The following is a 26420-nucleotide window of genomic DNA, read 5'->3' on the forward strand; positions in this document are numbered from 1 at the left end:
ATTCACCAACTCACACCAAAACAGTCTAAACAGATGAATAGCACTACAGCTAGGATGAACAATTTAACAATTTCATTTTGGTGTGAATTGTCCCTTTAATTCCTCTAAAAGAGTAAAAGTGGAACCTGACACATCCAAATAGAAACACTGTTATAAAACAACGTAAAAAACAGATTTATTTATTGAATTTGAGTCTTTTGTTGTAACACTACAGAGATCACAAAATAAAAAAAAAGAGATCACAAGACATTTAAAAGAAACTCATCAACCGACATGATTGTCGTCACCACATTCCAGATGCTCCCATGTACAAAGACTGAGTTCAGCGTCAGTATAAAAACAGAAATGCAACAACAGTGCAATTGTCTTTGGCTGCAAGCAGCAAATAAAGACAAACGCACAAACTGTCAGAAACGTCAGGCTTATGCTGTGCTGCACTTAAATCGAACTCGAACCTCATAATTCTTCCCGCCGTTATCTGAAGTGTGTGAACTCTGACATAAATACAGAAGACGGACATCTGCACAACTTCCATCCTAAGGACACCTTACACTGTTTTCAGACTTTCAGCACAGATATTTCAACCATTTTCATGAGATCCTCCTGCACCACAACTCATCATCTCCAGTGACTCTTCTTTGGTGGAGGTGATGTATCCTGTTAATTAAATCTACAACTTGTGTGCTGTCACTGTTGAGAATACAGAAAAATTTACTCAAAACAGTACTTTCTTTTAACCCTTTGTTGTTCGTTCCATTTCAGTAAAGCTTCAGTTGTTTTCCCGAGCTAACATCAGAGCTGCAAGGCACTTGAAAATATGTTGCTGTCCGAGAATGCACTCATATTACACAGTGTAGAGTACATACAAAGTCAAATCAGGAATGTACAGGCGCACAATAAATCAGAGAAGACCTTTGTAGGAGAATAATCAGAAAAGAAAAACTAACACTTATTTGACATCAGTGCAGCTGCTGACAGAGTATCAGCCTGTCTCGCTGTTTGATTTTTACACTGTTTGTGACAGAACATTGGAGACATGCAAAAAAAAAAAACACAAAAAAAACCCACTTGCTAACAGGATGTAAAACCCAACAGTGTAGATAATGTGCTTTGGTTGGAAGTTGGTGTTACTCTGCACCAGTTTCTGCCTTCAGCCTTACCATTACATTCCAGTAACAGAAGTAAGCATGTGACTTTCTGAAAAATGTACACCTGCTGAGATTTGAAAAACCCGAGCGGTTGTCTATCAACACTTACAGATGCTCTGAAACTATTTACTGAATCCTCAGACAGTTCAAAGCCCAAAAATATTGAACCTGCCATATGAGAAAGATTTCTAACCCCTTTCCCAATTTAGACGTTACGTGGAGTAGCTGGTCACATATCCTCAATTTCTATTTGTCTATAGTATTCATTTAATAATTTAATTTTAATTTTAACATTTATCATGCAGAAGACAAAATATTTCTTGTCACAGGCTGTAAGCTAAATCCTCACAGGCTCTGAAAATCCCTTCAAAATCACAAAAAAGCACATCATTTTCAAAAATCACAAGGTATGCATCGTTCAGAAAAACATGCTGAGTCACTCCACCGCAGTGAAAGACCAACACTGGGGATATATGTCTGTGCAATGGTTGGAAAATAAAACGACTCTTCAGACATAACCAAAGCATATATACACTGACATATCAGGTCTGAAAGAAGGTATGCCAGCAACATCAGCCATGTTTTCTGTTTAGGACACGTGTGACGGCGAACTTGCCAAAATACACTCTCCATATGAATATTGCGTGTATGCTGCCTGGATCAGCATACAATCTTTGTACAAGCTTGTATGAAGAACAACGTGCACAGCAGTGAGACGACAGGACTGAAAAGTTTCCGAGATGAGAGCTGAAACAAAGTTCTGAGAGTTTTTCACCGAGCTGCGTGAGCTGCTACCAAGGCAACAAACGCGGTCTGTTCGTAGTGATGATGTGTGCAGGGGTGATGTCACTTCCTGGTTTCCCAGCCTACAGCTCAGTGTCTTTGTATTTCTGAGGATTGTAGTATCCTTTCTTGGTGTGCTCGGCCAGCTGCCTGCGGTACTCGGTCTCGTCGTCCTCGCGTCCTCTGCTCTCAGAGTACGGTGGCCTGAAGGGAGTCTGCTGCTCGGGATTGGAGCTGGAACTGATAACACACACACAAACAGACAGCAATGATGGAGCAGTTTCCTTTCATAAGACTAAAGCTCAATAACCTACATCATCTTCACAAATAAATGTCATTTTTATTGTGCTACAGAGAAGAAGGGCGCCCTCACCCTATTGGCTGAGGACGACTGAGGTTGGGTTTTGGCAGTTTCACTGGGACGGCGTAGATGTCTGGATGCTTCTGGGCAATTTCCAACTGTGTAGAGAGAAGACCTAGATATGTCAGAAGTAATACAACATTTAAAAAACACCACAAGACATCCTAATCCTGTTTGTCCAGCATGTCCCACTGTTTACTTAAAGGAGAAGTTCAGACTTTTTTTTTTTTTTTTTCCAAGTCTGCCTTAAACAATGCTCACATGTCCAACACTGAAAGGCTTACTGGTTCCTTGTTGTTCAACATATGGACATGCAAGTCCTGTATTTAGACGTGAAAAAATGTGAACCCTCTGTATCCATTGTGTATTTAAATGACTGGTGAGGTGGAGGTTGGAAGACGCCCTCAGGGTTACACTGTTTGATTTAACAGTGTAAGCGGAGGCACATAAGCAATAAATGTAGACATTTAAAAAAAAATAAGTTTTTCTTTTTGGTTTTTTTTGCAGCTGTCTGCTCTGTTGCCACAGTCAATGTGAACGACTGGGACAGGACACATCACATCCCGCTTCAGGCCTTAATATGAATAATCTGAATAAAAACGGTACTGACTCGAGCACTTTCGGCCTCTTGCAGCTCCAGCATCCTCTGAGCCCGAGCTAGGTGGTCCATCTTCTCAAAAGCTTTAATCTAGAAGGAAACGCATTAATATGTTCAGCACCGTTCCAGTTTTGAGGATTCATAGTACACACTGCACATTCACATGGCGTGATTGATAATGAAGGTGACCGTCAAGTCAAACGTCTCAGTGTGAGAATTTAATGAAATGAAGGTGGCAGGACACTGCTGTGACGGATGATGAGTAGTTACGGATTTGAAAAGGAGGGTTGAGATGAATGCAGACACATTCGGTTACCTGTTCACCCATTCTCTATTTCATATCAGAAGCAATAAAAGCAAAGGATGAAGAAAGAAAAAAAATTATTAGTTAACTGAATTAAGGCCTCTGTCTTAAACAGGAGAAAAACAAAGTCTAAATGTTGAGGAGCCAAGCGACTATCAGAGTATTTCTTCAAAGGAAAATGCCATATTTCATAAAATAGGAACTACTTTGTTGGCCTAAAGCTGCAATAAACAAAGAAATAATGATGACGCTAACCTTGCCCAGGAAGGATTTGTTGGCGGGGTCCTCCGCTGATTCCTCCTCCTCCCTCCCCGGGCTCGGCTCCTCTGAATGCTGGTTCAGACGGGTGACGCTGGGCTTCAGGGCCACGGGTGGGGGAGCCGGCTTGTTTCCAACCACCGCGTCACTGCTGATGGTGCTGCTGGAGCGTGAGTCATAACTCCGCGATGAGTCAGTCCGAGTCTGAGCCCGCACCTGTCACAGGAACAGGACCGTTCACGATACCATCTCAAATCTTTATTTAGCTGCCACATGGATTTTGATGGAGACAGTCTGCATCAGCATCATCCATCCTTCAAATTAAAACATGTGTTAGACCTGCTGCTTCTGAATGATGAAGGTCACTCCAGGGATTCAAACTGGCAAAAGAGACTATTTCTGGGTTATTATATCAGTTTGATATTTATCTGTTTACATCCAAATTGTGCAAATTTTCGATGATTCGATTGAGGCAAAGTTTTTGTACAGCTGCTTGTGTTTAGACAGTGTTTCATTTTGGCTTCCTTTCAGTATTCCTCACAGGGTGCTACTGAAAACAACTCACATCGTATTGGTTCATTATCGAATCTGGAAATTACACAGAGCCTGTTAAACTAAGAGCATTAATATTAAATAGGTGCACACAATTAATCGCCTTCTTATTCAAGATATTTAAGTAAAAGCCATCTGCATACTTACATTTTCATTTATTTATCTAAAAACTTTATTATAAACATGATGAGATTATCATTATTAACTATACTTCCTAATTTTTTCTGTTTGTATTACTTATTTTCTCAATTTGACACATTGTGGAAATGATGTATATTGTAGTCTTTTGGATGGACTTTTGAACACAAGTTCTTAACAAAGTGTGAAAAGGAAAGTGAATAGGAAATTAGTCATAGGAAAGCAGTCAGCAGCCAGACGGATATTATGAAGAGTTTTTGGGAACGGAGGAGGGAAGATCTCACCTTTGGGGGTTCAGGGACAAAAGAAGGGGGGGGACTGGGCTCTCTGTTCAGCATCTCTCTGCTCCCTGACCTCCTCATACGAGCCCGGGGTTCAGGTTGAGGCCTCTACACACAAACGCACACGCACACAGCACAGAAGGGTTGTCAGGTTATGCAAACACAAGTTGTATGGTGGGTGTATGCAGGGGAATAGTCTTATTAAACACATTGATCACTTAGTGGTCCTGTCTCCTTGTTGTGCTGTCTTACAGAAACTGCTCAGATTCTGCTCAAGTTGTGGTGTTCAGTATGACAATACGACTAACTCTATGAGACAGTGATGTCATGATTGTTGAAGACCAAGGAGGATCAGAAGTCCTTTATTCTTTCTCTTAAAGCAAAATATTAAGACCAAATTATCAACGAAGACTTATGTGATGATGATGATGATGATATGCAGAGCCAGTGTTGCAAAATTAATGCATAGGCCAATATGCACTCATGAATCTTTCAAATGAGTACAGATGATGTCAGAACAGTGCTTTTTAGAACCAACCGTACTCCATTTGACACAGCCATCTGTGCTGGAGTTACTGTAAAGCAAAAACTATAAAGGCTTCAGATGGCATACAAATGATGCAAAGTGAGTCATATGTTTGTAACTGGTGATGTTCCCATCTTTGATGTTGTGTTGAGTAATTCTATGTATAACTTATGATTCAGTTAACTGAAAATGACACAAGGTGCAATTGATTTTAGAAACACTGGACCAGATGTTTCTGTATTGTCATGCTTGTATGATAATAATATAAATTTAAACTGGGATAAAACTAGCAGTGAGTAAATGATGGTGAGAATGAGAGGTTATACACAGTATGGTGTCAGCGGGTGCTCCCACCTCATCTGGCAGCACGGGTTCTGATGATCGACTGATGGCCGACACCGGCTGGGGCTCATCCATTGGCTCATCTAGCTCGTTGTCAGTGTAAGCTCCGCCTTCATCTGCCGTGTCTTCGTAGTCGCTGGTCAGACGGCTGTCCATGCTCAGGTAGTCCGCGCTCATGGCTGACAGGTAGGACATGCGGTCGTCATGGAGATCCAGGTCCTCCTCTGAGCCGTCCAACTGAGAACGGGAAGTGACAATACAGACTTCATACTGGATGTCTCACAGAACTTGTCACAACAATGGACACATCATTGCTGTTTATTTTTGGAGCCCATTAAACTGTTTGAAAACTGCCTGTCAGCAGCGTGTCCTTCACACAGATGACAAGACCCACCTTGCCTTCAGACACCCACACAGCTCTGTCCTGCTGCTCCTGAATGGAATCCTTCACGTTGCCGTACCACGCGTCATTGGCCGAGTTCAGGTCGATGGTTGCTAAACGTGCAGAGAAAGCAATCAACAAAACAATCACCAACAATCAGTGTGAATCTTAATGATATCCAAAAGCCAGCTGTGGGTGATGTAAGCGCCAAGTGAGAAGAATGATGTTGTTCACGCTACGTGGATTTTGAGCCCCTTTAAAACCCTATCATGAATAAAAAGCATTTTATTAATAAAATACATTTATTATTCTTGTCATTATTGCTGGGGACAGCTACTATCATAGTAAAATCTACCTGTGAAAAGGTGCGAGCAGGTCTTCCTCAGCTTGACAGACTGCTCGTACAGTTTGCGGGTGCTGCGGTTGGACCCGGGTACGAGGCGGTTCCTCATGGTCTTGACCCCTTGCTTGCTGTCTGGGTTCAGGAAGATGACGATGGGATACCACTGGGTATAGTTCAGAGTGTCCACAGCTTTGGGAGTCACATCCAGCAGAGCGTGACGATCCTGAAGAAACAGGAAGAAGCTGTTAGTGTTAAATGATGTAAAGATAGTTCCATAAATGTGATTTTTTTTTTCCCTCGTGTGCTGCACCTGTTCAATGATTTGTCTGATGGTGTTGAGTCTCACAACTCCGGACGACTTCTCACTTCCTGCATCCTTGGGCTCCGTTCCTGTGTGAGGGAAGAAATTACAATCAGAATGTAAGAATCCGTCATAATAAAATACTACTTAATATTCATCACGTTGAACAGACTATGTGTGCTGCAATGCCACTTAAAACAACTTGAGTGAAGAGGTGATGATGTAAGCACTTACTGGCAACGACAAACTCGCTGGGCATATCGGTGGCCAGTTTTTCATTTACCGCATCAGAAATGGGTCCAAATATCACAACAGGTCTCTTGAAACCAGCTGAATGGAACATGTAGTGGAACATACAAATTCAGTCAAAAGAAAAACAAAGGACAGCTAAAATATATTTGTCTGAAACTGAGAGGCCACTAGAAAACTTTTTGGATACCTTCACGTAAGACCACTCTCTCATAGGCGGGGAACCGTGTGGTGACTGGAGTTGTGCTGAGGTCCTCCCTGCTCTTGCGTAAGTCTTTCTTCTTCGCCGCCCTTTGACCTCTCAGCCTCCAGAAGTCTCCCCTGTCGTTGCCTGATGCTGCCCGAGCGGCATTTTGAACGTTGGCCATTTGCTCAGCTCTGTTAGACAAAAAAAGCGCTTAAGTCCATTTCCATTACTTTTTAATTTTCTATGCTACATGATTTTGAGTGACTCCTGATGATGCAGAGCTTTGTAATGCCAGACTGTGGCACTGATCAGAGGATTCAATTGTTTCTAGCTTCTCCAAAGCCAGTGAAGGACTGGAATTTTTGCCAACATGTCCAATATTAATATTACAGATGCACATATATTATGCAAATCAATTTAACAAGCACTTAACCCAGCATACATGATGACCACAACCCCTGCACGCACCTGCTCTTGTTGGGGATGATTCCTTTCTCCAGCAGCTGGTTGTCTTTGTCCGAGCGTATCGCCAGCCAGTTGCCTAGTTTGCCATCGTAAAGTGTGTCCGTCACTTTGAAGATCTCTCCTCTGGTGAAAGGAAGGCTCTGAGGAGCCTCTTTCTCATACTCAAAGTGGGTCCTGATGAAGAAAGAGTCACCTCTGCCAGATGCTAAAATGTCCTTGTACACTGAAAACATAAAACAAATGGGAAAAACACCACACTTAACTAAAAACTAAGACTGCATAAATGTCTCAACCTCACAGCACTGATGAGTGGATTTGGTGAACCACAGGGCTCAAATTCTGGATCTCATGCTGTACATGTTGTATCTCAGTAAATTCTTTCAAAAATCTAGCACAACCACTTATTCCTATACACCCAAACTGACATTACCGAAGAGGCCAGTTAAGTGAATCAGCTACACATATTGTCTTAGTTTTCTAGTTATCTACACGGCACAGTACCTTCAGGTTTGCTTTGTGCAAGAATGGTTACATCTTCTCCTTTGGGAATCTCCAGGAGGTAGAGAACAGCATCCTCACGCACCATGCCTCTGAAGTCCATGTTGTTCACCTAAAACAGGCAAATACATACAGACTTAAATACACAATAATCAGTATATAACACCATATTACAACATGGACTGTGTCTGAGGACTGAGAATGAGTTTCTTTTTACATAATTTTACATTTTCTTTAATTTCTTTGTATATTTTCTGTCTTTTGCAATGTTTACAGTGGTGTTCAACAGCCAGTATCTACACACTGGTCAGAGTCTAATGTTTTATCTGCAGGGTTTTTAATGTGGAAGTGTCACCTTCACGATCTGATCTCCTACACGGAGACCCTCCTGCTCAGCTGCACTGTCCTCCTGAACACCAGCGATGAAGATGCCGACATCATTTCCCCCCGCCAGCCTCAGACCCACGCTGTCGCCTTTCTGGAAAAGCACCATCACTGTGCTTGGCCTGAACGATGAAAGCAAGGTTTAGTTACATGGCCGCAACAAAGGAAGGAAAATATCCAGAAACTTTTAACTATGGACCCCGGAGAGAGCAGATCCAACAGACGTGTGGCCAAAATTCTGGACAGAGACATGCTGAATAACCATTTGTTATGTACTGACCCATATACTTCCAGGTCCTCTACGTTTGGCTTCAGTGGCACCTTAGGAGGAGCATGGACCTTTGGGGCGACAGTGACTGCTGCTGCAGAAACAAACAAACATGTTTATGCTTTCCAGTTTATAGCCACGCCAACCTGGTAAATGATCAAAGCTTACATTGTGAATGAGACACTTGTTTACCAGGAGGTGTTTCTGATCGAGGCTCCTCCCTCTCTGCTGACAAAGTGGGAGTGTCTTCCGCTGCTCTGTCAGGAACTCTGAATGGTGTTGGCATGGCGCCCATTTTTGCAAGCCTGTTGGGCGGGTCATCTCTGGTGATATCAAGTTCAAGAATCATAATATGTCTTATCATGCTGGTAAATGCACAACATCAGTTGGCTGTTATGTGTCATCACTCAACCTCCGCAAAAAAAAAAAAAACAAGGAAAAAGAAAAGAGACATGAGTCTAATAACTTCCTGCCGGCTGATCAAGACAAAGGCAAAAAGGCTGATGAAAAATAAATGTGCGGGCAACTCAAATATTACAGCACTTAGTTGATGCAGAGAAACTGCTTTGCCTTGATTTAATGTGATGGACTGATTAATCTTCATGAGGCATAAATCAACATAATCCTGCATTATCCTGATTTTCTGCTGTATTTAACAACACACAGATAATGAAATCTTTGAGGATGTCTTCATGAAGCTGGACTTTGTGGCTTTGATAATCTAAAGAAATAAAAATCTCTGTAACTCCTGACTACAAAGCAGTTAAATCCTTGGGTGGCGGAAACAATTCCTTCCCACAGCTAAAGATTTAATGATATCTTACCTGGGCTTATCTCTCAGCCTCTCATTGGAGGAGTGTGAAGAGAGGTCTGAGTGGTGGCCCCGCCTGTCATCCTGTGGAGAGTAGGAGCGGTACGACTCGATCTCTGAGATATCTGCAACGCACACCGACAACCAGGTTGAAAAACATCACAGGCTCTCGGAAGCAACCTTTGGGTTCACGTTCAGGTAATAAAAACATGTCTGGAAGAGTCAAATGTTTCATTTCTCCTTGATGCGCTTGTATTTTTTAATTTACATAACGTGGCAAACTGACCCGCGGGTTATGGAAAGAGGAATGCACACAAACACACACACAAATGAAGGTGACATCACGACACAAAGTGAAGTATTTCTTGTAATTATTTGCAGTAGCAGCTCCAAGGATCTTGATCACAACAGAAACACTGGAACTTAGGAGGAAAAGCTAGATTGATACATTTTAGCACAGCAGGATTGATGAAGCAATACAATATCATTACCAATCAAAAAGATGCACTAATTTGAACCTTGCACAGCTAAATAAGACACACAATCACACCCAACTGTCAGACATCTTTACAGAGAGGGATGCTGGGCGGCAGGCAGCAGAGACCTGCTGTGGTGTGAACCTTAACTTAATGAAATTCTGTTATGCCCAATAGTAGGATTATGATGAGAGATTAGATCACCCTGCCCGAGGAGAGCGAGCTCTTTCACACATGCGAACACACACACGCTCTCTCACACACAAACACGCAGTCCCAAAACCAGATAAATTGGGTCACAAGTCTTCCGGCTACCCCCTCCCCAACCCCTCCCTGCAAACATTTGGTCAGTGAACAATCCACTCACACCACTTATCTAGATTGGTCCTGACCAATCACAGCATGCCATCTGGTCATGTGACATCAAAAACAGGTATAAAGGAGTGCGTAATCATTGGTGGAAGAACAATGATGACAGACTGAAGAATCTCTGGTTAGCTCATAGCGCTGGTACTGCTATGTAAAATACTTATCCAAAGTAAATATATTCAAACAATAGTAAATACTGATGAGTGAGCAGAACTTTTATTTTATGATGGAAAAACAGGTTTGGTGAACAGATACAACAACAACAAAAACAACAACAATAACAGCAACATTTCCACAGTTGATTCATATGAAGTTCATATGCAGTGGGTTTCTATATGATGATGGTGGCCACATGTCAGATTTGCCTTTACACTGGATAGGATCTGCTGCTTTTCAGTTTCGTTTGTCTCTCACCATCGAGCTCAGAGTCGCTGTCCACCATTGGGGGGACGCGGATCAGCACCTGCCGCCTGTCTCTCTGCACCACCAGTTGCAGCTTCCCGCGAGACTTCTCAATCAGCTTTCCTGCATCGCTGAGAGACAGGTTCTCTGTCACTGTGCCGTTAATCTGACAGAGAGAAAGAGGAGAATGCTTATCACGGCGAAGATTCAACCATATTCAACCACACAACACCATGAAAGATGGTGAGTTTATACCATTAAACCAGGAGACTGAGCACAGAGGACAATTTATTTAATTTTAATAATCAAATCTTAAAAATGCAAATGTATGGATGTACTGCTTTTAGGCTGTCCCACAGAAAACATCTCTTCTGCCTCAGTGAACTTGTTATTGGCATTTTTACACTATGTTTGACATTAAAGCTCCAGTGTGTAAGATTCAGTGACATCTAGAGGTGAGGCTAAAGAGAACCAACAGCAGCGGATAAAAATGGCACTCTTTCTTATACAGTAACGAAAATTTCCATTTCTGCCAACAGATCCTTCAAAATACTACACATTGGACCTTTGAGATGGCTAAACATATTAAACAAAAATAATGAGATAATTATAAATTGCAATCCATAATCTGCACTCTGAGAAAAAAGTTGGATCCTACCTTTAATATAATGTCCCCTTCCTGCAGGTTCCCATCTCTGGAGGCAAGTCCTGTGTTGGTCATCTCTTTAATGAAGAGCTGACTGCCCAGACGAAGGCCATACTCTGGAAAAGATGGTAAATAAGAATTAGCTTTGTATAGTTTCAAAAGAGAAATGTGTTATACCCCCTACATTTAACATTTGACTGACTCTACTCTGATTGGCTTATGTTTAAATGGAGTGTTACTTATACACACAAAGATCTGTCAGTGAGGGTTGGCTCAGGATTTCGCCCCACCGCCCCTTCATTAAAGCTATTCATTACTCATTTTTGGGCTTTTTGAGTCGCCGATTTTAACTGATTTACAGTTAAAAAGAAATGCATGAAGTCCTGGTTACTACATGTTCTTTAACACTTGGGAACCTTTCTTGCCTTTGTTTTATAAAAGTAATGTAATGTCTTGTGATTTCAAACACCTCTCAGCCAAACTTGGCTTTTTTGTTGAAATGTAGTCCAACAGCCTAACAAGAGCAACTGGTAACAGTGTTAGTTTCTCACCTTCGTTGGGCCGGTTCTTCAACAGCAGCACATTGAGCGGTTTCTCCAGTGGTTCCAGGTCCCGGGCGGGGCGGGGTAGAGGGATGGGCATGGCAGCGGGTGATGGCGAGCGGTCCAAGCGGTCTTTGCTCCCACTTCTCTTCAGCGGTTCATCGTACTTCCTCGGGTCGGCAGGGCCGTGATCACGTCCTCGTTCAAAGCTGTGGTCACGTCCGTGGCCTCGAACTGGGCTGTGGCTGTCTCGTCTGCGGCGCAAGTCCGGGCTGTTGGTGCGGTCCAGCGTTCGGTCACTGCGGTAGCGTCTGTCTGGGCTGTAGTCCCTATCAAGGGCGCGCTCGCTGCGGTAGCGCCGATCAGGACTGTAGTCCCGGTCCAGTGTGCGCTCACTGCGGTACCTTCTGTCTGGGCTGTAGTCACGGGCGAGCATGTGTTCGCTCCTGTAAGGGCGATCCGGGCTGCGCTCTCTATCCAAAGTGCGACCTCTGCTGCCGTCTCTCCTGTAGTGCCGGTCTGGGCTCAGGTCTCTCTCTGCGCTCCTGCCACGTTCCCGCCGATCGTAGTCCCTGTCATAGTCACGCTCACGTGTGTGGTAGCCAGAATCCATGTAGCCTCCCCCACCTCGTTCCCTCTCCGGGCTGTGGTCCCGCCCACCACCACTCCGGCCGCTGTACACACTGCGGCGGTCCTGCTCGTAGTTGTAGTCATCATTGTAGTCATTGCTGAAGACTCTGTCATCAGGTGATGGGGGACGGTTCAGCAGGTTCACTGGGACCTTCCTGGGCCTCTTGACTGTCTGTACATATGAAATTCAGCAAATAAAATTCTTAGAATTACGATGCTATTTAATCCTACTTATTATTAGGATTTTTTTTTTTAATTCTGGGTTTGTAGCCTTTTTGGAGCTGAAAATAAATACTATAAGAGAGGAGTGTCACAAAATGTGATTAGATTTCCCAAGCCAATTTCAAACCTACATCACAACCACATAGTAAAAAACTTCTCCATTATTAGCTAAGTGACGAGACTAATGTTCACACGACAAACCAAAAGCTTTACTTACAATTTTTGCCACTTTGCCGCACTTCCTGAGGGTATTGACTGCGAAGGAGTGGATGGCCCCCTCCATTGGGATGGCGTTCACCTGCACCACTCGGTCATTCTCACTAAACACAAACACACACTGATGTGAGCTACAGGCTGCTAATTGTGAATGTTCATTTCAAATTTGAGACATATTTTTCATACATGATTGTATAATATTCATATGAACCTAAAGTGACCAGTTGGAACACTAATAGCTTTGTATCTATTCAGGTGTTTGCTTGGAGCCCTCCCAATATGGCATTTAAGCTGCAGCAAGAACGGAAATAAATCCCTTGAGCCATGAAGTCCTTCAGAAAATGGTTAAGTCCTGCCGACAAATAAAATTATGAGTCCCTCCTGCTAAAAAAACAATCTGCAATCTCACAAGGTGAGCTGTCGCAGTTGTCTACAGTTATCTACCCTGTCAAAATCAGTTAAATACTTAGCCATGAATTTGGAAATAAATTCTTGCTGGCAGTTCCTCCCTGTGACCTTCAAACTCCTCCCTTCGACTCGCATTTCCTCTATCATCTTCCTGCAACAACTCACCTCTTTCCCTTGAGTGAGACTCGTGTTTCTGGTTTAACAAAAAGGATTTTATTTTATTTTTAACAAAAAGGCCCATCTTTGCAGGCATTCTTACTGTAATTTTGTCAGACACTCAGAGTGACAATCTCAGCCTCCAAGTGGCAAGAAGAGCACTTTAATGCGCATAATTTTGACGGTCACAGCTGCTTTAAACAATAACTTTGCAGCCGCTGTAGCAACGTTGTGGCTGCTGGGTGAAGTGATCAAATGATCAAATCATTTACATGCCTAAATAATTACCAGAGCCTCCCTTTAAAACAAAGCTTCCGAAAGCATCCCAACTTCACCACACAATTTGAGACACAGCCGCAATGTTTCTCAATGTAGCCACGTTTAACTGGTGACCAAATCATGACCAACGATGGTACGTACAACAACAATCCATCAGCAGGTCCTCCCTGCAGGACGTCGGACACCACAATGGACGTCTCGCCGGTGTCTTCATTTGGGTTGTCCCGCCCCCCTGACACTGCAATGCCAAAGCCCATCTTTGGATCCTGAGAACAGAAAAAGAAAACATGTGGAAATCATGTGGCGCCCCAATCTATTGTGTGTCAGTGAGTGTGTATGGTCCTGTACACACACAGGTCCTGTAATCCCTGTGATGTGTCACCTCACACAGTATTATCATTGCTGTATGTGTATTGTGTGTGGCGATTAAAGGGATTTTGATCGCGATTACAGTTGTGCATACTGGAGTCATGTATGACTGCAGCAGTTCAGCGCCTACATGTTCATCATCCGTAGTTCTGTGCATCGCGGGTGATTAACATTGATGCTAATCCTCAGCTTCACAGCGTTTGCAAGCGTGCATGAGTATGAGTGGCTGTAAATTAAGAAGCGTACAGTGTTTGATCACATGCGAACAACTCTGTTATTAAAGGCTCCTTGCTTCTCTGGAAACATGTTTCAGCTTTAAATGATTCTACCTGCTCCAGTTTGGCCAGATGAGATTAGGTCAGAGATTTGATGACCCTGTCTCTTTATCCTCTCCCTTCCATCTGTAGTTAAAAAACCCCTCATACAATTCACCACTTCCCTCTGTCTCTAGCAGATGGCTGCAGAGGCAGAGGGAGGGAGAAAGTGCGAGCGGACAAATAAAAACAGGCGAAAATGAGGAAACACGGGAGAAGAGGACATGTATAGAGAAGACATCTTTCTTAAACATGAATTACTATGAATGAAGAATCAAATAATTATGAAGCAGTTGGAAATAAAGAATCGGAAAATAGATTGTTGTTGTCAGATTTCCCAAAAGTATTAACTTTTCATGATCTGAGCTTTGATTTTTGACAACAAAGGATGTCTGACATGATTTTTGAAAAGGTTTTAGGAGCCTGAGAGGCCACATAAAAAAGAAAAGAAAAAACCAACTAGCTAGAAAAAAAAATCTGGAAAATCACCACAGGGATATAAAAGAGATTTAAAACTGACAGCAAAGACTGCAAAAGCAAACAAATCACCTCATTTCTTCTCCTCCACACGTGTCTATACTTCTTGTTTATTATTTATCTGACTTAGATTTTCAGCAACAGAGTTAACAATCATTTTTCAACATCAAGACTTTCTCTGCCATTTAAATAGTGAATTCAGCGGCAACATTCAAATTGTGCCTCTCAAATCTCCCAGTGCCTCCGATATCCTCCACGTTTGTCTTTATTCTTATTTGTTTTATCTAATAATATGAGCATATGATGCACATGTTTATTTAAAAAAGAACTTGATCTGTTTATCCCACATTTTGAGTATATATTTCAGTTGATTTTAATATTGCTCATCTTTTGTACGTTAGATGCTTTGTGTGTTGTGTGCCTGTTATAACTGTTTATAGCACTGTATGTTATTGCCTTTGTAAAGTTAACTCTTGTCTGTTGCACCTGTATGCTTCTATTCAATTAACAATTTATTAGTAGGTTAAGTTTTGTTTATTCCATGTTCTGCTGTGTGTACTTGTGTTTATTTATTATTGTCTTTTTTACCATCAAACGGCAGCTGAAAATTAGCCCTGGCACATTTAGAGATGAATATTATGTTATATAATGTCATGAATATTCTTTTGAATGTTGAGCCTGAAGATAGTGGAAGTCTCATACACTTCTACGGATGGTAACGTTCCTTTAACGAGGTGGGAGGTGTTCTGTTTGGAACAGAGGCAGCAGTGGAGGCAACATATTTAAAAATGCAGCTCCGTTAACAAATGGAGAAGAGAATATAAAGTCGATGTAAAAAGCAGAGTGGGACAGCTGGCTGTGGTGGTGGGGTGGAGTCACGGGGGTCACAAGCCTGCAGGAGAGGACCTTTTGGACTAAATCTGCTTTTCTGGCCTCAGTGAACATCGGCACAAGACAATGAGCTCATCCTGATGATTACCTAAGCTCAACTGGTTTACCGTGCTCACACAGTCGTACACGTGCTTAACATTAACGGCAATGCAGAGCCTGGTTGGCTTGGCTGGTGGCGAGATGTACAAAGCAGCAAAGATCTGAACCAAGGAGATGTAACATAACTCATGATTATTTCTACTAGAATGTGTCACAGAGCACGGACACTGAATCTTGCTTATTTTTTTTAAATCAAACAGTTCATGATTTCAATCTTGAGACAAAGCTCTTTCAAAGCCACTTATGCTCAGATAACACTGAACATATGACAACATTGGCTTCATTAAATTACAAAAAGAGTTTGTAGAAATACTTGCGCCCGTGTCAAGTCCTAAACACATTACAGGTTCCGAACCTGTAACATGTCACGATTCCTCACTTAGACTTAAGTAAGTGTTTTGCAACAACATGAAAATTTTATAAAAAGCACTAAAAATTGGACAGCAGTGTAATGTTTTAAGCATTGGTCATTTTACTTGATAAATGGCTAAAATCAACCATCACAAATTTTATTAGCGTTTCTGTCAACTGATTGATTAACCATTTTTCTTTTTCAGTTATTACTGATTATTGATTGATCGGGGGAATATTTTCAAGATTTATTGTTCAGTCTATTAAATGTCATAAAAATTCAGAAAAATGCTCATCGCGATTTCCCAAATTCCATCTTTTGGCCAACCAACAGAACAAATGGTTTAAATGGAAACAGCGTAAATGAGTTGGAGATCTGGTGTGGATCTGTGCAGATGGACTCACCCTTTGCAGGGTCACGGTGTACTGCTCCCACACGGTCTCCTCCATGACCGGGTTCTGTGGAGAGAAAGGGAAGATTACCCGAGGGTAGTTTCATTTCACTGGACAGATTAATAATGTATTACGTGATGTAATAACAAAGACAGTTCATTAGCCTGTGCTGTCGTTATACAACCAGGAACTCCCAGGAGAACGACAGGCCACTGCTGGCCTGTTTACAACACTTAAGATGAAAAAACAAAACAAAAACTCCTGGCTCGGGGCGGATAAAATGATGATGAGAACACTTGAACATCAGTTTACTTTCTTTAACAAAATAATTCAGGATGAGGGTTCCTATGACAGGCTGCTCTATGAAACCGCCAACGGATAAAATGAAAATAAACATCCACAAAACTTTCATTTAACGACCAAAAAACTGGCAACTCAAAGGAGTGTAGCAATTGTTTGCAACTAACTCCTACTTATTCATCTAATTATCAGTTTTTGATTGATTGTTAGGACTAACAAGGAAGCACAAGAGATTGATTTTGTTGTCCAACAATCAAAAAAACCCCTGAATGTATTAAATTGTGTGAAACAGAGTAAAACGACCAAATCTTTGCATGTAGAAAAATGAAATCACACCCCCACCCCACTTTCCATAATTAACGAGTTAGTTAACTCAACATTTTCCTGTTAAACAAATGATCAATAATCTAAACAGGCATTACAACAATCACAATAAAAGACAAACTAACTTTTGTCAAAAATATTCCAAGTGAAAGACCAAGCGATAGTAAATCCATAAACACAGGCCATACGTCAGCTTCTCTACAAAAATGTACCGTTACCATAGTCAAAATACCATATTTAATTTTGGTCCCGGACGATCATCTTACAACAGTTGATGCCACTTTTCTGCAATTTTGGCTCCCTCATTTTAGAACCAAACTCAACTCAACTAAACTTCACCTATTCTTGAAACACACAGCTCCACTAAAAGAAAACCCACAACTAACAGTCATGATGACAGAACCAGTCAGGTCCAGCTGCCTGCTACAGATCCAGTCAAATTGGAGCCACGGTAGCAGAGTCTCACTCACGAGTCCCTGAAGGATACGTATGGTCTTGACCGCGTGGGCCCATTTCCTGTGCAGGCTGAGGACGGTCTTCATCATTGGTGCTCTCCGGCTCTTCCTATCTGCGTCTTTCCCTGTTCAGTGCTCTGGCAGACTGATGTGCGCCACAGCCTCCTCCATGGTCACAGCTGCACAACCACCAGCAGCTCTCTTCCTGCATCTGCCCGCCTGCCTGCCTTTGACGTAAGAGGGATTCTGCTGGCCTACATTCAGCACAAATCCCACCGTCTGCAGACAGCGTAAACATAGAGACACACCAACTCCCGCACTGGCACGCGGTGATTAAACACCCCGGTGTTCATCCATAAACACAACAAATCACACTACATATTTTTGGTTTCATGTCTGCTCCCACCCAAAGATATATCAGACACTTGAAGTTCCAGAGCCGATTCGCACGTCGGCAAAGACAAACTAACACTAATTGCAAACTGGAGTTAGTGAGGGCACAATGGTTAGACTGAAATTGTTTTTTTGTGGTAGATAAAGAGGAAAGTGAAATCTGTGAGCCAATGACAGGCCTAGGCTTAGTGAAACGGGGGCACGCCTCGAGCTGGCAGCTCACCCATCATAACCCACTTTTTTGATCTTCTGGCCTACAAGAGGAAACCTGATGACCACCGGCAGCAGCAGCAGGGGGACTGCAGAGAGCCAAAAGGACTGTGTGAATGAAAACAGAACAAATGTAGCATCTCTACACACTACAGAGGCAAGAACACATTTAGAGTTTCGTGTTAACCTTATCAAACCAAGTGGAAACAGAATCTGCTTCCAGAAGTTTGTTGAAGCAAATGAACAGGGAGTATGCAGTCTGTTTGAAAGATGTGAGTGCGCCAACAATGTGAAAAGTGCACTATTTTACAACTAGATTTACTGGATAAATAAATGTCATCATCTGGAGGCTCAAAAACTGTTAATTTATATTGTTTGCATAAATACATTTTTAATGCTGTACCAAATGCATTTTATTCACGTTTGAACCTTCTATTCAACTTTCCTCATGAATCTTTACTGAATATAACTGATCCAAAGTGATTTCTTTGACATCATTCTATAGTCAGTATGACATTGCTGGTATCTTGATGGAGTGAATGCAGAAACATTATATTATCCTTTTTTTACTTTAACAGCTTAAGCAATTTACAATATTAGTGCAGACAACCCTGTGAATGTCTCAAGTACGTATCTGCCTTTGTGTGTATGACAGGCAGGCGTGACCGCAGTGGAAATGTTGATTTTGAAAGGCTAAAGTATATATATATACAAATATAGTCTGAAGAAGAATGTTTCATTAGATAAAAACATGTTGTGAATTTTGAAAATGATTACATTAACCTTTTTTTCAATATTTTAAAATAACTTTTCAGCATTCTAATGTTGATTTAAAAGTCAAATCTCCAACTATTCAGTACTGACGTAATCTTTTTTCAGTGTAAGAAGTTTTTGCTGTTACTATACACTGACCGCCTCAAGCTAAATTACCAACTGGCAGTGATGTAACAGAACATACTTGATCTGTGGTCCACAATAACAGAATAAATACAAAGCAAAGTTACATTTACCTTCCTTTTGTGTTTGCTGGTTGAAAAAATGATCGGTGAATCAAAACTGCGATACGATCCAAACCGTGACTTTTGTCATCTGATGCACCACTATAAACTGGAGTAACAGAGACTCATCTTTCAAAGTGATACACTGTAAAATATCAGGGTTGTGTGCGAGGATGGAGGCAGAAGAGGCCGAGGTGAAAAAATGAGCTGTATGTGTGTGGAGTATTAAAAAGCAGCAATTCCTCTTTTTGTTGGTTTATGTCTATTTGACATCCAGTTCTTTCAGTAAGGTCAAAAAATGTGCGGGCAGAAGAAACATATTAACTCATGGAAGTCAGATAAATGACTAGAGCAAATAAAACAGGGTTAAACCAGTTTTATCCAGGCCATCTTCTTGCACTGTGCATTGTGACGGCTGCTCGCAGGCAGGCCTGCTGGATAAGTCGCAGCCTCCGGAGTGTTGGTCATTACATAACAAAACACAAACGCATTTCCACTAATGAGGAGGGAGGGTGAAATACTGGGTCATCCTTGGAGGACGTGACTTACAAAACAAATCATTCGGACAAGAGTTCAACCATTTTCAAGCATTTGTGGGTAGGAAAAAAATTTAAAACTGCTCTAAAATGAAGTCTCTTTGGGTTACATTCAAACTCAAACACTATACATTTGCCATAAAATCTTTAGTACTCAGTAGAGACACCATGTTTTGTTTTTTTAACTGATCATGTAATTTATAGATTGCTTTATTCATTGTTTTGCCTGTAAAATTTCCAAATATGTCTGAAGTCATGCCTACAGTTATCTTGTTTTATGTGAGCAACAATTCATACCCCCAAAATATTCAGTTCACCATAATATTAAATAAGGAGCAGCAAATCCTGAAATAGGAGATGCTGGAACCAGAAAAAGTTTGATATTTTTCAATTACTGAATTGACTATTATCTAAAGTGCTGCATTGAGACGCACAATGTTTATGAGAGTGATAAAATATTGACCCCATAATGGGATATTTATATTATCAGATATTGGCTGATGAAGAAATTATATTTTTAAAAATTATTTATTTTTATACATATATTAGAAGTGCAGCACGCAGTTGTCACACTCGTGACATCAAACCGCAGCACTGGGTAGAACCAGACACTGTAGACTAGAGAGTCAAATATTAAGTTTTAACACTACAAATATTATTAGAGTTTTGGAATATTAAATGCTCACATCTTAGTCTCTCTTACCCTCAGGTGTGCACAAACTGCATATTATGAAATTCTTTTCAAAACACAAACTTGTGTGATTATGGATTATCTTATTGATATCAGTGATGAAAAGCTGGTAATTCTCGATTATCAGGATTGATTAAAAGATATACGAATTGTGCATCTGAACCGTTGCACGTTTCTTCAAACTAATCAATTAAATCTACAAGTGTTTCCTTTCAGGTTTTAAGTAGAGTTGGTGTTGCTGAACATTCTCAATATTGGCTTCAGTACAACACCAAGACAGTTGGCAAATGAATAAAGAAAAATCGAAATAAAATAAAATAAAATAAAATAAGCGGTAAGTTACAGTGTTTCTTTGTGGTGCTGGCGGCCGTTAACTAAAAGGTTGAACAAGTCTGCCCTCTACTGGAAACACAGCTGCGTTACACCAGCAGGCACAACAAACAACAACATCGTAGCACGAACAACTTAAAAAAATGAATCCATTACAATGACGCAGGATATTTGTAGCCTTTGGTGTGATACGTACTACATTCCGCAACACCGTAATTTGTTAGCAGAAAAAGTGGAAAATTCAAAACAAATTTCTTGACCACCAAAGGACAAACAAAGACCAGACCAGGCGATCAAATATGTGAAAAGTCGAGATATGAATATGAGCTATAAAGGTCAGACTAAGTAAACTAACCGTTTATAAAACTAGCTGACAGCTAATCACAGCAGGTGCAGCAGGATGCAACAGGCTTCAACAGGGTTTTGTGGAAACTCCAGAGTCCTCCTCAAAAACGTACATACAAAATGCGGTAGCAACAGTATCGGTGATATTGCTCGTCGACTTTTGTGTTTATTAATATCTTAATTTAAATATGGAAGTACTTACGGTGAAATACTGAGTTGCATATCTGCTCAGAGACAACAGCCCCCCTCCGTTAACTGGCATCACGCACTTTGAACTGTCGGGGACTGGTACCAAAGATTAAAACAAAACTATATTATCTACTTAGATGTTCCAGGTCGGATGCAGGCCAAAGTTTTAAAGAGACGGAGTTTCAAAGTGTAAAAAGTGTATTCTTATCTATTTCACTTGAAATACAGTATTAGTTACTACAAACATTAAGACTAGACATTCGGGGTAAAACTTAGCGCCGACGAGTCCTGGCTTGGGTCAGATTATGCCAAATGAGAGCGGGGGTGGAGATGGAGTTTAAATTTAAAAGCAACTGTGATACTTAACTGCAAACTAAAGCAGTTAAGTATTATAACCTCAACCTAAACTAAACTTGAAAACCTATTTACTTGGTTAACAGTAATAACGAATCGCTGATAACATTATACATACATGTTTGAAGGGGTCCAGCACCTGTAAAACAGCTGAGATGGATCCGTCCAAAATTCCCATTGATTTTTTTAGGGAGCCTGCTGTGAGATTCTCAGACCGACCCAAAACACATTTCATACTGCAACTCGGAGAGAGACATGTAATTAAACAAAAAGGATCTGGGCTAATAGAAAGAAAATGTATTTTAGAATCAATAAACCATATTTTAGACCACTTATCCTTACAGCAAAGACTAAAAAACAATTTAAGTGTAGTGTGTACGGAATTTAAAAGCACTTTAAATTAAAGATAGCATCCCAAAAAAGATGAAACCTAAACATTACATTTTCTTTTCCTTTTCTCAAATTTCAACACCTCTGTGCATTCCAGTTATGTTCTTCCACACCAAACTGAGAATGCCATTTCTGCATGCCTTAGCAACATTGTTACATTGAAATGGGAAAGGACCTTGAGCATACTACTGCAACAAAGTGGGAAATGTACAATTATTTAAATTATCAATGACCTAAAGCAAAACCATATGAGTGTGGACTTTAGCCGTACAGAACTATGTGGAAAATTTAAGGCACGAGCATAGGCACTGGAACAACAAGATGACTATGAGCAGCTGTCCCACACAAACCTATTGTTTGTGTGTGCGCGCGCAGGTCTGCCCTTATCTGGTATTTTGTCAGCATGAGACAAATCACAGATAGGGATGCCAGCTGTCCCCACAAATATAACCCCCCCAAAAGAAAAAACTAAAAATAAACCCCCAAAAACCAATACCATGTAAAATTCAACAGTTCCCTTTCAACACCATATTGACAGAAGCTTTTCTCCTGGCAAAAGGGACAACATAAAATTTCAGGGAAAAAAAAAAAAAAAAATCAAGGTCAATCAAATAAAATGACCGCAGTTCTCATCATCTCAAACATGCAAAATAGGTCTTAAAATAGGCCATTGTAATGCAAAACGGCTTCACTGGCCTGAATAATCTGTGTGACCAAAAGAATGATGCTTTCAGGACATGACGTGTCTCTCTGGTTAATCACCGTCCTGAATGCAAGAGGGGTCACTAAACCGTAGTTGTGTTCAAATAAGGGAAAAGGAATGAAGTCTGGGAAACACTGACTCACTAAACCAAATCAGTGTTTCAGGACAGAAGGAATCTTGTTTTCATTTTCAGGTCAGCAACTATTTTTGGAAAAACTAAGGAAAAAAAAAAACACATGCATGCATTTTTCAGCTTATCCAATGATGGGATTATGAAAGTGTTTCATAAGATTAAAATTTATGATATTTTCAAGAGGAGAGAAACACAAGAGACAATCATCCAAAGTGATGTGAAAGCATGAAAATCACAAAAGCTAGATGGACCTGTGAGGGTGTGCAACTGCCTTGTGTGTACATCTGACTGGATTCAAAACTGAAAAGTCCACTGCTAATACGAATGTTTTCATAATTGAGAATATTCAAAACAGATAAACTATGAGTGCAGACATGTTAAGTTTAAACCCTAAAACACAGTCAGGTGTTCGCAAACACACACACACAGTGAAGAGAAAGCTGCCAGCAAACCAGACTTCTTATGTCACCCTGAAGACACCAGCTTCACCTTTAAACATCACGTAACGTACCATCATGATAGCCGAGTAGCTGCGTGAAGAGAGGCGTCGAAGATATAAGTACTGGGCTTCTTTGGACCAGCGGAACTTGCGGCTGGACTTGAGCAGGTCAGTGCTGGTCTGGTCAGAGCCAGGCTGGTCCCTATGCACACAGAGGAAAAGAAATTTAGACCAGAAATTTCTAAGAAAAGCTGTGCTCCTGATTGGTCGAAAGCAAAGGACCCAACCCAGTTACCACAATAAAAAGTTGGCATTGTACTGCAAACCAAGGCTATTTTACGTATGTTTCATACATATCATATCAACATTTATCACATAACAATCAGATTACATGTACATGAGCTGACTCTGTTATCAGGAGGAGGGAATGGCAGTCACGTGAGATCCAGTCAGCAACCGCCAGCTCTGAAAAACAGGTATGTTTTCCAGCCTTGTTTCTGGTAAGGCAAAATATTCCATTTTCCCAGTCATATCCAAGTGGTTTATGTGCCTAAATCTAACCAGAAATTAAGCCCAGCATGGTTAAAACATAAAATGGGAAATGTAGGGTGCAACGATCCTGGAACCTGACCCCTAATTAGCACTTAACACAAAGTACTGCTGAGGTTTTTGCGAATGTTGAAAGGTCACTAAAGTTGTTACAATTCATTCTGAGGGGGACATGAATGTGTGTAGATCTACTAACTTCCATGGGAATCCATCCAATAGTTGTGAGACATTGTATTAAAATCGCAAATGCCAATCTTGTGGTAGAAAAAAGATCCAGGGCTCAGCAAAGTTAGTGGGATACTTTATGTGGGAAGAATTTTGAACCGATACATCCAGTAGATGTTGAGATATTTCAGTCTGGACCAAAGCAGACACACAAAAAACAACAGTTGCTACACGTTTACCAAGTAGTGCTACATGAGAAACTATGAACCTTCACAGAGTCAAAAGAACTACGCCACATTATTCACCCCGATACAATTAACTATAATACTATAATCTGCAGTCTCACTTTAAGAACAGCACCTCTGACATGATCGCTAACAACATGTCAGAACATGTGGTGTTCTCCACCAAGCTGAAACAACCTTTTTCTTAACCACCTTTATTGCAGCCAGTCAGAGGTTTCTGATGCATTCAGATGTCTGACAGGATAGTCAGAGACCTCAGTTGTACTGTGCACAGATTGCCTCTGCATGACTAAACCTGCTGCTCCTAAAACATTAGGCGCAGACTTGCAGGTTTAGTAAAAACATGTTGAAGGGCTTGGTATCGCCACAAACACCTGAACTTATCAATACATAACTCATTTCCACTCCAAGACACAAAGGTTTCCTCAAGCAATTCAGTATGGCACTTCCATGAAGTTGAAAGACTCACAAGAGACCAGATGGGTTGAAAATCCAAGAAGTAAGAGGTTGTGTTATCCCGATGTTTGGTGCCTAATCTCAATAGTGCCTTTCGTTAGACCATTCCTACCTGGTGACTGCCTTTCGAAGTCTAGTCTTCCAATTTGTAATGCAGTCTCTCTCTCACAAAGTCAGATCTCGGGATTAGAATGCTAAGTTTTGATCCTGAGACCTGAAGGTTGCACTCCCGAGAGGAGTACTGCCATTAGAATTTTCAAACCACTGACTCTATTCAGACCAAACTTCTGTTCAGTCAGATATAACTACAAATCCACTCAGTCATACTGAGCGATAATTCGTTACATTTACCTGCTTTAGAGGTAACACAGTCTACCAAAATAAAATCACTTACTGTAAATGTTCACTTGACTCTGAATAGCGCAGTAATTTAATACTAATGTTTAATGCCTTCCAGTGGAATCACATCATGGTGACACGACAATGCTGGGTGCATTTGATGATGCCCTATTCTACCATACAATACACACAAAAGATAGCTGATTTTATAGCATTGTACGTGTTTACAGGTTTGTTTGACATTAATGGAACATTTTTATGCAATGTGGTAAACACCAGTCTGATGTGGTTTTAGTTTAGGGTCACCTCAATTGTCATTACACACAGTAAACAACAGCAGTTTAGCATCTAACTAGACAAATAGACAAATAGAAGCAAATTAATATATAGAGAGACAAAGTAGAGAACACAATAAAACAGCGAGGCAGTGTAGTAAGAAGGCCTGTAAATGTGAATATTAAGAACAACATATACAGTACAAGTGAATGCAGCTGTGATATTTACAGTACTGATACAGTACATTGAGTAAAATGAGCCTAGGAAAGATATATACTGTGTAAACAACATGTGTGTACTTAATTGTCAATTATAAAAATGTGCCTTAATGTATGATTTATGTTGTTATGCATTCATATGCTTGTTTATCAATGTAAAGAATGTTTGCGTTGAGTAACAAATTTTATAAAAACACAAAGCTGTGTGTAAAAGAAACTATTTTACAGTAAGTTTCCTATTATACTGGACATTCAAGATGAACCAAATCACAAAAAAACAAAAGGTCAGATTATGAAAACAGCATCAGATACAGAATAAAATAAGACCAACTACAAACCTATAACTGATTAATTCCATCCTTTTCCATCTCTCAATTATAGTCATCTCAAGAATGTCTGCTATGAAAAGTCCACTGTGCTCACATGTTAACACTTCTAATCTGAGCCTTATTCCCTGTCACTCACAGTCTGTGTTAGAGCCTAAAGCTTGCACTACTCACGGTTAGGTCTCTGGTTAATGAATCATTTTTAACAATCTAAGAACTTCTCATAATCTTGGTATTATGCTGTTGATGCAAACTTGGCTGGACAGTAGCACTGGTGAAACAGCTCTTGTTCAGACAGCCCCTCCTTATTTCAATTTCATGAATGTTGCCAAATCTAATTGGAAAGGCGGTGGTTTGGCTGTCTTGTTTAGAGCTGAATATCAGTGCAAACCTTTAATCGTTTGAATATCTTTCCTTTCTCTTAAAAATTCTGCTTCTTTTAATGATGACTTTGCTGAGCTTTTATGCACTACATCCACTGAGTTTAACAGGCTGACACCAACCCCCACATCTGAGAGTGAGGAGTTCCACCCTGTGTTGAATACTTTTGATATCTCATTTCAAATGTTACTATTACTGATGTTGCCCTATCCAAAAACTGTTTTTATTTTCCTTGAAATGCGTGACACACCATTAC

At 40.8% G+C, this 26420-nt stretch overlaps 1 protein-coding gene across 6 annotated transcripts in view; it reads right to left on the reverse strand.

Annotated features, from left to right (window-relative positions):
• Positions 1 to 150: 150 nt before the first annotated feature.
• tjp2a (tight junction protein 2a (zona occludens 2)) overlaps positions 151 to 26420 on the reverse strand; it is a 34023-nt gene continuing 7753 nt past the window's right edge. The window contains exons 2-25 of one of the 6 annotated variants that reach the window (XM_046374792.1): positions 23282 to 23411; positions 16432 to 16485; positions 13667 to 13791; positions 12684 to 12786; positions 11624 to 12416; positions 11085 to 11188; positions 10439 to 10592; positions 9193 to 9304; positions 8537 to 8691; positions 8381 to 8462; positions 8072 to 8222; positions 7720 to 7828; positions 7222 to 7441; positions 6757 to 6944; positions 6552 to 6647; positions 6327 to 6406; positions 6029 to 6239; positions 5686 to 5786; positions 5304 to 5528; positions 4427 to 4531; positions 3450 to 3668; positions 2903 to 2980; positions 2305 to 2390; positions 151 to 2171 (exon numbers count right to left, since the gene is read on the reverse strand). In XM_046374792.1, the coding sequence (XP_046230748.1) occupies positions 2015 to 2171; positions 2305 to 2390; positions 2903 to 2980; positions 3450 to 3668; positions 4427 to 4531; positions 5304 to 5528; positions 5686 to 5786; positions 6029 to 6239; positions 6327 to 6406; positions 6552 to 6647; positions 6757 to 6944; positions 7222 to 7441; positions 7720 to 7828; positions 8072 to 8222; positions 8381 to 8462; positions 8537 to 8691; positions 9193 to 9304; positions 10439 to 10592; positions 11085 to 11188; positions 11624 to 12416; positions 12684 to 12786; positions 13667 to 13791; positions 16432 to 16485; positions 23282 to 23287 (3714 nt within the window). In that variant the 5' untranslated portion in view covers positions 23288 to 23411 and the 3' untranslated portion in view covers positions 151 to 2014. Of the gene's footprint in view, positions 2172 to 2304; positions 2391 to 2902; positions 2981 to 3449; positions 3669 to 4426; positions 4532 to 5303; positions 5529 to 5685; positions 5787 to 6028; positions 6240 to 6326; positions 6407 to 6551; positions 6648 to 6756; positions 6945 to 7221; positions 7442 to 7719; positions 7829 to 8071; positions 8223 to 8380; positions 8463 to 8536; positions 8692 to 9192; positions 9305 to 10438; positions 10593 to 11084; positions 11189 to 11623; positions 12417 to 12683; positions 12787 to 13666; positions 13792 to 16431; positions 16486 to 17513; positions 18572 to 21203; positions 21518 to 23281; positions 23412 to 26420 lie in introns of those variants that run through there. The other 5 variants (XM_046374793.1, XM_046374789.1, XM_046374788.1 and 2 more) reach the window with 5 other exon arrangements.

This window comes from Scatophagus argus, chromosome 20, assembly GCF_020382885.2.
Source record: "Scatophagus argus isolate fScaArg1 chromosome 20, fScaArg1.pri, whole genome shotgun sequence".
Classification (NCBI taxonomy): domain Eukaryota; kingdom Metazoa; phylum Chordata; class Actinopteri; family Scatophagidae; genus Scatophagus; species Scatophagus argus.